General features: G+C 40.8%; 1 protein-coding gene across 1 annotated transcript; it reads right to left on the bottom strand.

Annotated features, from left to right (window-relative positions):
• Positions 1 to 771: 771 nt before the first annotated feature.
• LOC308298392 (cytosolic phospholipase A2 gamma-like) lies at positions 772 to 15,520 on the bottom strand. Its single transcript, XM_080741984.1, has 13 exons — positions 15,452 to 15,520; positions 14,966 to 15,070; positions 14,513 to 14,655; positions 13,407 to 13,608; positions 11,958 to 12,066; positions 11,597 to 11,737; positions 11,430 to 11,507; positions 11,205 to 11,324; positions 8,556 to 8,714; positions 7,655 to 7,750; positions 6,532 to 6,686; positions 5,191 to 5,359; positions 772 to 1,703 (listed from the first exon to the last, which is right to left on the bottom strand). The coding sequence occupies exons 1-13, from the start codon at positions 15,461 to 15,463 to the stop codon at positions 1,519 to 1,521; spliced, it is 1,674 nt and encodes a 557-aa protein (XP_080598110.1). The 5' UTR covers positions 15,464 to 15,520; the 3' UTR covers positions 772 to 1,518.
• Positions 15,521 to 17,206: the final 1,686 nt, after the last annotated feature.

Genomic DNA, 17,206 nt, shown 5'->3' with positions numbered 1-17,206 from the left:
AATAACTGTTCAATATGAATGATGGTGAGATGATTATCTTTAACTAACATTTAACAAAAGACTAATGAAGAATATCTAATTGTGTATTCCTAGATGCTGCTGAATAGGTTCTGCAATTCAAGTCACCGTAAAGAGTCATAAAACATGACCTGTTGTATTCAAAAAGTGATAAAATATGACCTGTTGTATTCAAAAAGTGATAAAATATGACCCATTGTATTCAATAAAGGTTCAACAAAAGAATGATGTTTCTTGTATTCATTACTTCGTCAATCATTTGTTATTGTCAGGTTTGTCAGAGTATTCTAGTTCCAACCTATTTTCTTTATTTATTCTAGAACCGGCCTGCTTGCTTGGGAGATGCATTGAATATTCGTGTTGAAATGCGTCTCAGATCCTATATTTAGGTGACACATGACCTTTGACACAATCTAAATGTCTCAATAGAAGAGCAGGGAGACAAATAAGTTATGTCTACTGTACCATACAGATTGGACAAAATTACATTTATTCATTTAAAAAAGGCACATAGTCAGGCTTTAATCTTAGAAGTTTTCAAATCAAATCACAGGATGGTTGTCCAGTGCCAGGACCTCGTCAGCATGCTTATAAAAAGACGTGTGTTTTCATGATTTTTTACCATTCAAATTTGGCTTGAATGGCTTGAACACATTATTCTGTTGTGAGACAAACTCATTTCACATACATATTATATTATTATTATTGCTTTACAGTAACTTTAAATACAGTAACTAGATGCTCACCATGAATTATTTGTCAGTAGCATTTATTGAATCGAAGCGTGCATGAGAGACAGACAGGCTGCCATTGTCTGTCTCAGACAAAGACAAATTACATTTTTAATGTAGTATTATTATTAGTATTATTATTCTGTCTGAGTGTGAAACATGTAATGCAGTAGAGAAGACCAACCAGCAGGGGCCTGCGTTGTACTGTCGAATGAGTGAGTGAGTGAGTGAGTGAGTGAGTGAGTGAGCGAGCGAGCGAGCGAGCGAGCGAGTTCACCACTTCAGCCCTATTTCGTCCAATTGAAAATTGCTGGTCTCCAAGCTCACCTAGATCTGCTATTTTCTAAGGGGGTTTTAAATTTGAAAACTTGAAAGGGGACATTATGCATTATGACTACTTTTACTTGAAACAGGTTATTTCTCTATTGCAGTGTTATACTTTTACTTAAGTAAAAATTGTAATACTTTCCTCACCAATGTGTATAAAAAAATATTTGTATTTTGTATTGAAAGGGAGAAGTTCGAGAACCACCCATTTTCAACATTGAACTATGTCATTAACTCATTGGGTGCCAGAGGGCAAAATGGCTCCAAGGTTCAGGTGCCGGAATTTTATTATTTTTTTGAAAAACATATTTGAATGTTACGCTTTGTCTATTAAAACAATAGAAATCTGCTATTTCACATCACATTGCAATTGCTATTATTCTCCGGTTCTCGGCCAATCTGTAGGCGCTGCGGCTGCAGGGAATGGAGACATGTCGGATCCTCAAGTCTCGGACTTTCTTTTATTAACAGCCTTCTTGATCTCCTCCAGCAGCCTTGCCTTGTTGTTTCTTACATTCGCTGCAGCTTTTTCCATCACTTCAGAGATGTCATCAGGACTGTATGCTTGATAAAAACCTTTCCGCCATCGGAAGGTTGGGTATTTGGCCCTGATCTCCTCAAGCTTACCTGATATGCAGAGATGAGGAGAGAGAGAAAAAGTAATAATTAGGAGAAAGTTGCTAATGTGTGTGCGTGCGTGCAATGTGCGTGCGTGCGTGAGTGCGTGCGTATATAATATATATGCGTGCATGCGTATTATATATATATATATATATATATATATATATATATATATATATATATATATATATCAGTTTTTTTGAGTTTCAGTGAAATTGAGAACAGGAGCGCTCGTTGTGGGCGGAACAAGTGGTCGCTTTGATCTACAACAACGACAACGTAGCGTCGGCAGGAATGATAGTGCCTCACCCCATGGAGGTTAGGGTTAGGGTTAGGGTTAGGGTTAGGCATAGTAAGCTAATGGCTAAACACAGCCGAGCTAGGCTAGAAGATAAACAACGAAAGAGGTGTCGCAAACGACATCAGCGTCTACACAAGTGAATGGCTGTTGTCGCCATCTCATGGTGAATACGCAGAATTACACAGGTGCGCTGATAAGAGACTATCAAAGTGAATTGATCCAGGTGGTGTTAGGGGTGTGTGGTGAACGACAAAACGAGCGCTCTCCGAGTTACCCAAATCTCTCTGAGTTACCCAAACTGACTGTAACATACACATACATATGTATACACACACACACACACACACACACACACACACACACACACACACACACACACACACACACACACACACACACACACACACACACACACACATATATTAGAGCTGGGATACCCGACCGAAATCCGACGGGACCCGACAAGCCCGACGGGCTCGGGCCCGGATTGGACGCATTTTCACAATTAATTGTCGGACGTCGATTTGGGTCGGACATAATTTTGATTTATAGAAAATAAAGTGTAAAACGATACAACTATCGTCTCTGTGTGTGCTATTTCCTTGTCTTTCTGGTGCACGTGACTACGCTCAGTGCGTTGTCTTGACAACCATGCACATGTGAGCGAACGCAACTTTAGTACAGCTGGAAGAGTCGTCGAAGAGAGAAGAACAGCGCTGAACTCGTCCACGGTGGATTCTATCCTTTTACTCCATAACAACATGTAAACCATAATGGTTGGATTAATGTAAATAGTTCGATTTGTAAGCTGCTACATACAACTAGTCAATTTCATCCATGCCGCTGCGTTCGTTCGTGGACATTATGGACAATTGGACATAATTAAAAAGGCCGATGTTGAATGTAGCCTAAGCCTAAAACGGTAAACCCATAAACCATAATGGCTGGATTAATAATAGTTTTTGATTAAGAAAGACGGCCAAGGCCGCTGTTGTGGACTGGAGTTTGTGGACGCTGGATATTAAAAGCAGATGTCAGATTCGTCTATGCTGGTAAGACTGAATAAATGTTGATATTGATTGAACTGTGGAAAAGGTTTGTGTGTGAATACTTTATTACAGTTTGTAAAAGAGGATTTTAAGTGTGTGACTGCAGCGAGTCACTGACTGAAGTCAGACCAGAGTCACCAGACGCGCAGTGCACGTTATATTATTTAATAATCAACGTAGCCTACTTATGTAGGTCTAATTATCTAAAACACTTTCACAAGCCACACTGTGGCTTAATATTATTAAGGGTAACAAGCAGGCACGCTGCATGCACTCACTGCACATTATAACACGTTTGCTAGTGAGTGTAAATCAGTGGCTTCCTCAAAGAAAAAGAAATGAGGCGAAAAAGCGTTGAAAACATAAGGTTCGGGCCTCGGCTCGGGTCGGACGCTTTTTCATGATTAATGCTCGGACGTCGACTCGGGTCGGACAGAAAACTGTCGGACACAGGTTCGGAACGGACAGAAAAAATTCGAACCTCCCCACCCAGCTTCGAACCAAGGTGGGGAGGTTCGGATCACTTCCGTTACATTGGTGCCGTGACCCGGATCTGGGCTTCCCCGTAGGAGGAGGTCAAAGGGGGGTGAGTGTGCGGAGAGAGTCGCAGCCCCAGCCTGAAGCCTCAAAAGTCTAGTATCTGCCCTCGTTCCATAGAGATAGCCCTTTGGAGTAATGGTTAAGATATTGGATTTATATGCGGGAGACCCGGGTTCGAAGCTGGATGGGGAGATTCGGATCACCTCCGTTACATATTATATATATATATTAGCAGCTTCCTCCTGGTGGATCCCGAGGCATTCCAAGGCGTGGAGATATAATCCCTCATCTGGTCCTTGGTCTGCCAGGAGATCTTCTTCGAATGGGAAGTGCAGTGAGGACCTCGGAAGACACTCAGGAGGCATCCGATGCCCGAACCAACTAAACTCACTCCTTTCCAAATCAAGGAGCAGCGGTTCTTCTCCGAGTCTCTCGCGGATGACAGAACTTCTCACCCTATATCTAAGGGAGAGGCCGGCCACCTTTCAAAACAAATTTCAGCCGTATGCAGTGGAGCTTCAGGGGGAGCTGGAGCACACAGACCTTTACTTGGTTGCACTTTGCGAGCCCAGGCCAGCATGTGGAGCAGCAGCCAGCAGTGGGCTCATTTAAAACATTATCACCATACCCCTCAACTATAAACAGTAGGTGGAGGGCCTATGCACATTTACAAATAATAGCCTACATTCTCTCCAAATATATTTTGCGTAAAATTTTCATCAACACAACAGCTGCCCAAAGAAAGCCATTCCGACTACATCATCATCAATCATTTTGCCAGTTGTGTGAATGGGTTCCGCTGGCTACACAGTGCAGCATTGTCAACATTGTATTTGTAGGTCTCATCAGTCTAATCAAAAACGGAATTGCTCTATACAAAGTTGAGATAAAAATAAGCAATGTCTGATCTTTTTTATTTTCTCGCTCTCATCCTCCCCCTGTGTAGTGTAACTCCATGAGCCCCAATGTTACAGGCAGCAAAATTCATCCACACTACTAATGTTACCTTCATGTGTACCAGGGAGCCAGATTAACAGCTAGGCTACAGTATTAGGGGGCTCGGGCCGTGTTCATTTGGTTGACTAAAGGTCTTAGAGCAAGAAACTATTTGGGTGAAATATTCCTTTAACCCTAACCCTAACACTTATATATAATAATACAATATGGTAAGATATTAAATTATCAAAATCCTGCCCTTTCAGCAACAATATGAAGTCACTGAATGGCGCCCGCAGTGCTAAAGTGCCTGCTCACCAAATCCTTGGCTTCAAATCCAGTGTGGTGCAGCCAGCTTTGTCTGGCGTCTACAAACACAATTGGAGGAGGAAAGCTGCGTGGGGAGGGTGAGCCGAGTGGGAAGGTTGATATTTGTGATATTTGTCACTGCATGTACTCCTACTGGCCTGGGTTGGAGCCTGTCAGCAGGGAGTGTTGGTCAGGAGGAGTAGGACCAGTAGGACGAAGGCTCTACTTCTAATACGTCCTCCTGGTGAGGGCTCCTCACTGGCAGGTGAGTCAGTAAGATAAAACAGCAGTGACAGCAGGAACCAATTAGCAAAAGAAGAACATGTTTTTTGATGTACAATACAAATACAACAGTTACCTCCGCAGTTAACGATGTTGAACAGAGGCATGTGGATCACTGTTGGGGTTCTGCTGTCTCCTGGAAACACGTAGAAGTCCTTTGGTTTTGATCGGTCATTGTCTGGAAAACGAACTTCTGGGAAAGCTATACCCATTTCCCTGGACAGTTTATGAGCATCTTCAATTGTCTGTAGAAGTAATCAATAAAATATAATCCACAATGTCTTGATTCTTAAAATTGAATTTGAAATAATTCATTACAGCTATTCATGGTGTATTCAAAACAGGAATGTGCTAAAGAAATCAAAGCACCAAATGATACAATGGGAGGAAGTATAATTCCCGTTACCGATAGTGTGTCCTTTATGCAGGGTTAGGGTTAGTATGGCTTGGACAATAAAGGCAGTACCGTCTCTATGTGATGCATTTACTCACTATAGGCTTGAGCTTGCTAATTTAATCATCTGTTTGTTTGTTTGTTTATTGGTTGGTTTGTTGGTTTATTGCCACAGGCAACATAGTACACATACATGTTTGCCGAAACACATCCGTGTACCAGTACTGCCAGTGCCATTTAAAAAAAACAGAAGGATTTGAAGTGAGTGCTGGTCAACTTGTGATTCTTATTAAACTTTGTATGAACCATGCACCCAGTCTATACTCATTACTCAACTATCACAGTTGATGCTTGTTTAATGCCACCTTTAGACTGTTGTATGATGAGTTCTCTCATTTACTTTGCCGTGATATTAAAGATCCCCCCCCCCAAAAAAAACATGATCATACGGCATTATAATTATACTATAAGAGGAAGATTTTTTTCTTTATTTTTTTGTTTCTTTCTCTTCAGTTGTTTACAAAATGTTCTAGAATAGTGGTAATGTGTGTGTGTGTGTGTGTGTGTGTGTGTGTGTGTGTGTGTGTGTGTGTGTGTGTGTGTGTGTGTGTGTGTGTGTGTGTGTGTGTGTGTGTGTGTGTGTGTGTGTGTGTGTGTGTGTCAAACAGGGGTCTGGGGACCCCCAGGGGCCCTTGAGGGGGTTCCAGATGGTCTACAGCTAAATTAGGCATCAAAATCAGTTTATCCAGTTGAAACTATATTTACCTGTATATTGGCTATTTGAAAATAGCAGATCTACAAACTTGCATTGCGACTCGTTGGCCTTTTTAACAGCAGAATGGTGCATCTATTCTCACTGATACGGTTGTGTTTTCTGTTGCTGTAATTGTTCATGATTCATGAGTCACTGTTTGATTTTAAGTTTTTAACCATGTTGTAACATTGTATAAAAAGGTACAACATAAGTAATGTTTATTATTATTACTATATCTATAGCATACGTTTGCATATGATTTGTGTTACCATCATAGGGTCGCCATCGCTGAAGTCGAGGGAAATGATGAGGTCAATGTCTCTCTCTGGTCTGGTGACGGAGAAATACGGAGAGTTCAACAGCAGGCCAGCATCCTCATAGTTCCTTGTTGGTGATGCCAGGACACCATTGTCTACTTCGTTAACTGTACACAAAACATTGCAATACACATTACAATTTCAGATAAAAAATAAACAGGACTGTTTTTGAGGCCAGAGATCTTGTTCAAAACATCAGTCGATGTATAATTTTTTAACAAGTGACTTAATGTAGAAATCAACTAATTTAGAAGCTGGTTCAGTGCCATTACACAAAATATGTAGGTTTGACAGTGCAGGATGGTTTATTCTGTTCCACGAATGCAAAACCAGGCTGAAAAGGCAAGACAGTCTGAATATGCACGCATAGACTGAATGTGTAAGTACCCCTAAAATATAGGCTACATTTACTAACCACTGCTCTTAAATTAAACTTTGTAATGAAATCGTTATATAAATAAATATAATTAATGTAACAGAATTCTTCATACTCATTGTATGCATAATATGTAACAATCAGTAACAGTAACATTTAGAAAAATATACATTTGCTGTGAGATCGGATTGTGGATCGGCTAGATCGGCTGTACTGTAGGTGTAAAGTGGAAAAAGTTGTTCTAAGGTGCGTACGACCACTAAGGGCGAGAAGCGAGGTTGCGCACATGGGCGCATGCACGCATCCGCCTGGGTGACAGCAGTCTGCTGGGCGACCACTCTCACTTTGGCATGGGATCAACTTTCCCGCTGCGTCTTAAAATAAATATTGGCACTTTGGCTACAGTCTGTGTGGCCGATTCTTTGTCTCTTAAAGACTATTAATGGGATCAACTTTGACCAAAAGAATTAACAAAATGTGCTCAATATGTGGTCATATTTTCCCAAAAATGGATGAGACGGGATGAGGTGTCACGCACTGTGATGCACATGGGCTTAATATTGATGACATCAGGGATCTCAATATATGGGCATAAAAGGGACAAGGACGGAATTCATTTGCAACGTCATTGTGATGTCAGAACAGGTCAGCTTTATCCTGCTGAGCTGGAATGAGGTGATGTCAGAGCTCTGCTCTCACCTCTCATGTTGTGCAGGAAGTTGTATGTGGTTCCCCATGTCCAGGTAACAACATTTAATGTGGTGGACGTGTATATCTTAGTCCAGGTCCACCAGTCTGAAATTAGAAATATAAGGTAAAACCCTATTCTACTGGGGAAAGTGTTGCTTACACTGCCTTTTCTGCAGTAAAATTAAGAAAGAAAATAAAAGAAGAAAATAGAAAGGAGTGAAATGTGATTGACATAAACGAGTTTCAGTATAACTCTTTGAAAAGCACTCTCTGAGCAAGCTGCATAGAGAGAGGCATCCTCTGCCCCCCACCCACCCCCATTTGTTCTCTATGCTTGGTGTTGTGGCTGATATGTAACGTATGCATTGTGCCTTGTTGATGAATTGAGTACAATGGACCACAATGGAAGCAAGTCTCCTGGGGCTTTTTGTGTTATCCTGTTAGCATATATATTTTTTGGCTGTAACTGCCATACTAGCCTGGCAGATTCTGGTTTCCAGGCTAATGCCGTACTGTCATAAAGTATTCAATCAAAACACAAAATAATGACATGTAGATGTGATTTTAATCTCAATTTATTGACTCTTGACTCTGCTGTGTGACTGTCCCGCTAATAGCCGCTATATGATTTCTAATGTGTCCAACTTTTGAATTGCGGTACTTTCTTACTACTATATTGCAACAATTATAGGTAGATTAATTAATTAATTCATGTTATTATGAAACAAAATAGAGAGAGAGAGAGAGAGAGAGAGAGAGAGAAAGAGAGAGAGAGAGAGAGAGAGAGAGAGAGAGAGAGAGAGAGAGAGAAAGAGAGAGAGAGAGAGAGAGTGAGAGAGAGTGAGAGAGAGAGAGAGAGAGAGCGAGAGAGAGAGAGAGAGAGAGGGGGGGGGAGAACAGCACAACTCACCGGCAATAGAGGTGGTACATTTCTTGTCCTTGTACCAGTGAGAGAAGGATTCACATACTACCAATGTGTACCTCCGGAGCTCATTCTTTGCAGCTTCCTGTCCCATTTTCATTTGGTTGATGGGTAGATAAACCTGCTTGCCGGTCCCATCCAGTTTGCCTACAGGGATGGAAACAGAGATATTTTTTAGCTTGAACTCTAGATGAAATAATAATAATAATAAAGCCGGATAAGAACTACTGTGACTCAGCGTGACTGAGGGGAAGTCATTTCGGAAGGCAGGGTTTTTCACTACTGCTAATATGACTTTTTTTTTTTTTTTTTTCTAAAATGAAAAAAGCCACAAATGCATCTCAAAATATCTAGGCTACATTTCACTTAAACGCCAGAGCTTAACTCTGCATGTAAATAAGACTTTTTTAAATTAATGTGAGAGATCGTCAGGTCATTTGCAGGTTAGACATTTATTTATTACTTGAATATCTCAAAAGTAGTATTTCAGCATGGCATCATTCTATAAGCCATCTTCAAAACTGTTGGGTCAATCTCCACAACCAATATATCATTTTGTAGCTATGATCCCCAGCTTTCAAATGAAATGAAAAAATGAAAATGAGAAAAAATGCAATGACTAGCCGTCAGCCGCGCTGGGACACCTTAGTCTGGTTGCCCTGTAGGCAATCACACTAATAAGTTACACATTACATTAATTCCGTTTCCATAAACGTATTTGAAAATAGGAAGTGAATTATCACAAATTCGCAAAAAGACAAAGCGATTTTAGCCTGTTTCCATCTGCGGGTGTCATTCAAATTAGTGTAGTTAGTTTGTCTAGAAAAGCAGTAGGTGGTGCGCCTTTTCAGTCCTATGGCATTATATAAATGCAGAAGATGAACGGGCAATGTGATGATGAGAAGTAGAAGAGCGACACAAACAACACATAAACAGAGACTGAACGTGATACAGTTTGTGTTATAAGTTTGCATTGAACACATCTTCGTTTTAAGTTCTGTCAGAGGTTATCTTTGCACAACAGTCTGTAAAGAACTACAGCTAGCACGTTGTGAAAACGGGAGGAATTTAATTTACACACAGAGTTCATAATGCAACATAGTGAGTGACGGTTTGTTTTGTGGGCTAACGCAAATACAATGGATGTTAAGCGGCATGGGAAAGTGTTAACTTGGAGGACAAGAACGTCATCATTTATTCGCATGTATTGGCTGACCCGTTTCCATTCACTAATGCGCATTTCTTTTTTTTTTCTTTTTTCGATAAAGCCACAAAATCCACCTCCTCCAAGCGGTGCCATGGCATTGGTCCGACAGCTCATTGTTCCTACAGCCCATTAGTCCGAATCTGGTGAATATAATATGGTGAAAAATACTATACCTAAACTTAAACCTAACTCTAACCTCAGTAAAACTATGCCTAAACCTAACCCAAACACTAACCCTAACCTCAGTAAAAACTAAACCTAACCCTAACCAAAGTAGGACTAATGAGATGTAGGACTTATGGGCAGTCCCCCTCCAGGTGCATAAATGTTTTTGCGAATAATGAAAGTTTATTCAAATTTTGAAGTGTTTCCATAAAAAGATTTATGCGCAAAAGCCTTAATGTGCATTAAAAGGCTTTATGGAAACACAACTACTGTTATAAAGGCCTTTTAGATATCTTGGAGTGGCATATAAGAAACATTTACATTTTCTTTCCTGCAAACTGCACACTTTTGGGGAACTTTTGAGAAATTACAATGTGTAAAGTTCACTGTGAAATGTGTTAACGCAAAAGATATCAAGGAATAAGTAAACATTGTAAATATAATTTTATAGTTAGTAAAGAAAACAGGTATAAGTTTGGGCACTGCTGGACCAATCAGCGTGAAACTCCCAGTAGGCCAAGGAAGAACCTACAGTACACCCCATTTATTTCCCACTCACGATTGTGCTACGATAGGAGGCTTGACTCCCCTACTCCCCCCTCATATGAAAGCAGTTGCCATGTTTATGAGATCACATGTAGAACTTTCCTTATGGAACCCAAGAGATCACCATGAGAGTGAACTGAGTAATCAGGTAAATGTGTTCTCCTTTCCAAGTTTTTATTAGAAGAAAACCAGGGCTGTACACGGATCTATAGTGGCAGAATCAACTTTGTTTGCATTCATTTATGGGCTAAAAGAGCTCCTCCTGAGCCTCTTCGCTGTACAATGGGAGTTAAGGAGGAGCCTGTATACATATTATCAAATTCTAATCAATGGACCAATTATTCTTTGTCCATCTTTGGAATGACATCATGGCAAGGTAACTACACCCGACCCAACCCTCTACCAAAGTAATGTAGCCCGCCCACCCCCCCTCCCCATTTTTTTCTTCTTTTTTTCTTTTTACTTTTCTCACAAAATGCAGTAGGGCTAATAGGTAGGGATAGAGGTCTTCAATTGTCCGGTAAGGAAAGACTGTAAAACAACGAGGCATCGTTATGATTGACTTCATGAACATCTGTGCCCTTAAAACATTGCAGTGAGTGGGCTAATAATAATAAGTATTTATTATATCATATAAATCACCACATCGGCTGGCTGATATTAGTAGTTTACAGAGCACACAGATTTTCAAAGATGACATTGCTAAATTCAAAGTGTACCTTTGAGCAAGGTGTTAATCTTTTGGGCAAGATCTGAATAATCCTTTCCTTCTGAGGCCCGGACATTCATCTCCAGCAGGGTCTGAAGGACTTCACACGCCTGGCAAATGCACTTCTTATCTAGAAGAAATTAGGTGTTAAGTGTTTGCGTACGTGTGTGTGCGTGTGTGCGTGCGTGTGTGCATGTGTGCGTGCGTGTGTGTGTGTGTGTGGGTGATTCCATACTGCCAAACAAATTGTTCCACCACTCTTTTATCGCTTTCCATATTTCTTGGCCGTCAGCTAAGGCGCTGCCACACATGCCTGCCAATAGATAAAGAGAGAGCTCACAATTAATACCTCAGAAGAAGAAAACCAACAGAACAACTGGACAGACCATAGATGATTCTCACCTTGCACGTAGAGCATGTCCATCTCTGGCTGCTTCTCTCTGAATGACCCATAGGCAAACTGACTTCCAAAGTATTTCTGGTCCACAAAGGCCCCCGTGAGAGAACAACCCGCCTCATCAGGGGTCATCTCAACCCATACGTCTGCCAAGAAAAGACTATCAGTGGCCAGGTCAATGACATTTGTCTCTAACAAAGCACAAGAGACAAGACATCGCGGCTACACTTCTCTATAATCATATATAGCCACACTACACTATAACTGTACATGTTATCAAATCAATTTTTCGAACATTGTTTTGTCAATCAATGACAAAACAATGACTGGTAATTTAATTAATCTTTAATTCATTTGATACTTCACCTTTTACACGTCTGGTTCGTTGTTTGACCTCCTTGTCAATCACAGTGAAGATGGGATAGGGATCCATAGAATGCTTTTCTTTCTGAACTGAAAGAACATTTTCATCTATCTGAAGAGACAAAAAGAGATGTTTGAATACTTCATGTCATGACTTATATGTATTTTTTAGTATAAGCTTCTGAAGGAGCTGGAGAACACACGCCTCTGGTAGAGGATAGACTAGAGGATACCAATACATTGTGCAGTTAGTGTTTGTTGGCATAGATATTTTTTACTCCGTGGAGAACAATCATGGATTCCACGTTTACAGTAAACATTTACATTGTGTCATGCGCGCAGCAGATAGGAGGGGACGGGGGGGATTAACACCCCCACTTTTTTTGGGTGGGGGGGATATCCCCCCCAGTGTTCAGGTCCAAGAAAAAGCTGCAAATATGATCGATTATACTGTACAAACTGAGTAGTTCTCATTTCAAGGCGTATTACTGCTCTCTAGAGGCACAGTCCCACCAGTGCAGTGCAGTCGGCAGCTAGCTCAGCTGTTCTGAATGAGTTTAATTAATGCGACGCGATAGTGACAAGCAGGCAGGCAGTGGCAGAAGGAGACCGTCATTGCAGGTGCTGGACCTGCTGCTGGTGTGTGTAGGCTAGTCTCACATAATTCTCAGTCAAAATGAAACGGTCAAAAAAACAAAAAACGATAACGTTGTTCTTTAAATCAAGCAACAATGTAAGTACCTTTGAACAGATGCATAATGGAAATGCAATTTCGTTTGTCAACACATTTTAAGTTACGTTTCCTCTTGTTACTGTGGTTCCCAACTTTTTCATGTCGGACCCAAAAATGGACACCAATGAGGCAATCACTCATGGCCCCACTGTTGGCCTGTTACTCCTTCAATAAAAAGATCTAATATAGACTTAATGAATTCATGTGTATTTCATTTTAAAAATGCCTTGAAATCTGCGTAAAACAACTGTGTAATTCAGCTCAAGTGGAGGGGATATGTCCCCCCCTCCTCGGGGCAAAAGTGGGGGGGATATCACCAAAAGTGGGGGGGATACCCCAAAAATTTTCGTGCGCGCTATGCGCGTGCACATACCTCCCAGATATGTCCCCTTCACTTTTAAAATGCCTCCTGCGCCCCTGCGATTGTGTGATATTCTGTGGAAATAATAATCTAAATTGAGTCCTATATTAAAATAGCATAATGGGCGGATGTCCACTCGTCCAGTCTTGCTCCAATCCGCAGGAGAGCTGCTATTCTCACAAGCTAAGCTCCATGAAGTAGCCACAAACACGTCTGTAATCTCTCTCTGGGTGACCATGCATAAACCTGTCACAAGAAATGTCAAAACTTCTGTAATTCTGTGACAAACTTCCCACAATGCGTGGGGTGTACTAACTGACTGTTAGAAGAGGATGTACTGTGTATTTGATTGTCTGACCTCTTTCACAAAGACAGGGACCACCGTTGCAGACCAAAAATGAGTCATACTGTAGTTGTCAGTTTCTTCGTAGTATTTTTTCAATTTGGCGTTGCACTCGGGCCAGGAGACTGCATCACCACCCAGCCTCCTAACGATGACATCTGTCACATTCTTCAGATTGGAGGAATAGTTGGAATGTTTGTATAAGGAGGCCATGCACCTGTAGAGGAGAACGGGAGAGTATTTTTTGCAGGTCGTTCAGTCCGAGTGTATCAAAGGGTGCGTTCGGAAATGCGTAGCGGGTGTGTTAGATAATCACCTGACCCGCGTCACGGTTACTGAGGTTAGGGTTAGGGCTAGGGTTAGGGTTAGGGTTAGGGTTAGGCATAGTTTTACTGAGGTTAGGGTTAAGGTTAGGATTAGGGTTAGGTTTAGGCATAGTTTTACTGAGGTTACTGCACTCACTACACTGATCACACACCCGGTGCACATTTCCAAACGCACCCTGTTGATACACTCGGACTGAACGACCTGCAAAAAACACTCTCCCAGAGGAGAACAGACAATATAACTGATTTAGTGTATTTCTTACGTGAGCTAGCCATGTTTTTTCAATCATTATTTGTTCGTTTTTTCCCTTTTAATATTAAAAATAAATGAAAAAACATGGCCAGCTCATGTATTAGGATGGTAGTATGATTCACCAGAAAAAATATGTTTTTGATGAATTTATCATGGTTAAAATGGAGTTTGAAGTTACAATGGGTTTGTGTATGAAGGGGCCCTGTAAGGGGGTGTCTTATAAAATGAATATCAAATAATATTGAATCAAGCAAATTCAAAACTGTCCAGGGTACAAAAGCCTGTGTAGATGATAAAATGACCAAAACTTTTTTTTGAAAGTGGAATATCCCTTTAAAGTAAACACCCTCAAAGGTGTAATGAAGTACAGTACTTGAGTAAATGTACGCTGTGTGTGTGTGTGTGTCTGCCTGTCTCTGTGCATGTGTGCGTGCATTTGTGCGTGTGTGTGCGTGTGCATGCGTGTGTGTGCGTGTGAGTGCGCGCGTGTGTGTGTGTGCGCGCGCGCGCGCGCGTGTGTGTGTGTGTGTGTGTGTGTGTACCAGGTAGATCCAGACACTCCACTCATGTACATCATACAGTCCAGTAGATCTTCTTTCCCCAGTTGAAGCACAGATGCCAGCATTCCCACCATGGCTCTCTCTCCTCCTCCAGAACCAATCACAGCAATGTTGGGAACCTTGTCCTTTTAAGAGAAGTGTGCGTGTGAGAGTAAATGCTTGCATGAGCAAATTAACCAAACAATAAATGAACAAATTGAATGATTTCATACATTGTTGTTAATTTGTTTGTGCGTCATATGCAAATTAGCCTGACACATGTAATCTGTAATTGGGTCCAGTATTTACTTCTGAATAGAAAAACACAGCAGCAGTCGGACAAACATTGTCCTTTCATCAATCACAGAATGGACATTCAAAGTTAGAATGAAATATATACTACTCACTAGTAGGCTACTCAGACTAAATATACAGTAACAGGTGAAATGCTTCTACCTGAGTGCAGGGGATGTTGTTTCTCCTTAGGCATTGTTGAACTATGGCTCTTCTTCTGGCGACATGCTGTTTTTCTGCATCATTCAGAGTATGACCGATACGGACCTTGATATAAAAGAAAATAATAAAAAATCATAAACAACGATGGTTACATGTTTATGTACTTTTTCGGGTATGTGACAGTAAAAAATAATAATTCTTGGGTGAGTGTCGAGTGAACATAATTGTGTAAATAACTATATTTGTATAAATAAAAGGACTACTGCACATCCAAAAAGTGCAGTATAGTCAGCAGGCATATGAATACAGTACTGGTGTGTGTGTGTGTGTGTGTGTGTGTGTGTGTGTGTGTGTGTGTGTGTGTGCGTGTGCGTGTGCGTGTGTGTGTGTGTGTGTGTGTGTGTGTGTGCGTGTGTATAGTAAATAGGGGTATAATATCAGTCATAGTAGAACACCATTATACACCATTGTAATGAGGCAACTTACCATTTGTGCCATGGTCTACCGGTATGTAAGCTGTCAGTCAAATGGAACAGGTATGAGCTTTGATGTGATCTTGAGCACAAGAGGGTTGTGACACCTTATATACTGTGCTGCCAAGAAAAGATAGTCTGACAGCAAATCAATCCAAGGAGGTGGAGCCAAATGGCGTTACAGGGCAAGTGACCAGAGTGTGCTGACTACTGTATGAAACTGGCTGTAAACATAGATGCAAATATTGTTCTGTTTGTGAAAAGCCAGCAATCTCTATAATAGTCTAATTTCTTTTTTGGTGGTTAAGTGGCTCAATAGTTAATGCAGACATACTTTTGTTTTAAAATGTGCAGCACATTGGAATATACCCTATGACACATTTGGAGTGCATTAGTATACATTTAGAGCTAGGCCAATGTGTTTTGCGTAAAATGATTACTTTTGCATGTCTGTGGTAAAAATTAAATATGAATGAAAATGTCCATTATGAGCTGCCATGGTGATGACCCCTGAGTGTGAACCTACAGGACCGAGTGACTGATGCAATATGTGCCTTGAATGAGAGCTGGCTGGCTGTCCAGGACCACACCAAAGTTCTTAGCAGTTGGAACCGAAGTCACCAAGGTGTTGTCTTTGGAAATAATGAGATCTTGCATGGGACAGGACTTGCCTGGGAAGAAGACAAGCTCCATCTTTGATAAAAAAGGTTTTATTTGAATCATTATGTATGTTGCTTAATATACTGTGACCCAGTACTGAGTCATGTTGATGTCAATAGAATAATCCCATTGAGTTCAACAGTGTCACTGATAATGCTATTGTTTTAAGCATCATAGATAAGATGTTTATTTGTCACTGTATGAGACATACAACGAAAAAGTTTAGTACACAACAGTATCAGCAACAAAGAAAATAAATAAAACACTGCTCGAGCAATATAACGCCATAAAAACTATTTGTCTGTTCATAGTCAGTCAGTTCAGTCCATAGTCTCCTATCAATAAAAGAACATCCATAGTGCATGTTTGTAATAAGTAAAATTAAAATATAAAAACGTATGGGTTACTTTTACTATGGGAAAATGCATCAGCTGATCACTACCATCTGGTCACTGGAAGTCATCCCACAGGACTGGAAGGATGCAAACATCATCACCATCTATAAGCACAAGGGTGACAAAGCAGAATGTGGCAACAGCAGAGGTCTCCCTTCTATCTGCAGCTGGGAAAGTGCTTGCGAGGATCATGTTACATCGCCTAGCAACCCATTTAACGGAGAACATCCTGCCTGAATCCCTATGTGACTTTAGGCGTGATTGCAGCACTGCGGCCATGATATATTTGCTGCTAGACAGGTGCAGGAAAAATGCAGAGAACACCGCAAAGACCTATACCTGGTGTTCATCGATCTGTCGATTTTGGGGGTCCTTGAATGAATGAAACGAAAGGCTTTTGCACACCTACAGCGACAGGTGCTGTTGAGGAGAGACCAAACAATGGTCGGTGAACTGAAAAGGCAAAAACTCCACGCACACTGTCTTCCAATGCAAAAAGGGGAATTTAATAAAGTAATGCAACGTTTCGGTATTTAAACCTTCATCAGGCAAACTGTTTGCCTTTTTATAACTTTTAACTTTTTAACTTTTTAACTTTTAACTGTTTAACTTTTTATAAACCTGAAGGTTTATAAAAAGTTACATAGTATAACTTTAAAGCAACAGGTGAGTTTAATTCTATCGATTACTAACCCCATGGAGACTTGAGTTCA

The sequence above is a fragment of the Nannobrachium achirus genome (genome assembly GCF_963921795.1).
Source record: "Nannobrachium achirus genome assembly, chromosome: 14".
Lineage (NCBI taxonomy): Eukaryota > Metazoa > Chordata > Actinopteri > Myctophiformes > Myctophidae > Nannobrachium > Nannobrachium achirus.
Note: the sequence above shows the minus strand (reverse complement) of the source record. Positions and strands in the feature narration are given on the sequence as shown.

What these genes read in the sequence shown, in the direction of transcription:
- LOC308298392 (XM_080741984.1), bottom strand. An exon ending in ACGAACCAGACGTGTAAAAG is followed by an intron (nt 11,738 to 11,957) that starts GTGAAGTATCAA and finishes TTTTCTTGGCAG; the next exon opens with ACGTATGGGTTGAGATGACC. An exon ending in ATGTACCACCTCTATTGCCG is followed by an intron (nt 7,751 to 8,555) that starts GTGAGTTGTGCT and finishes TTCTAATTTCAG; the next exon opens with ACTGGTGGACCTGGACTAAG.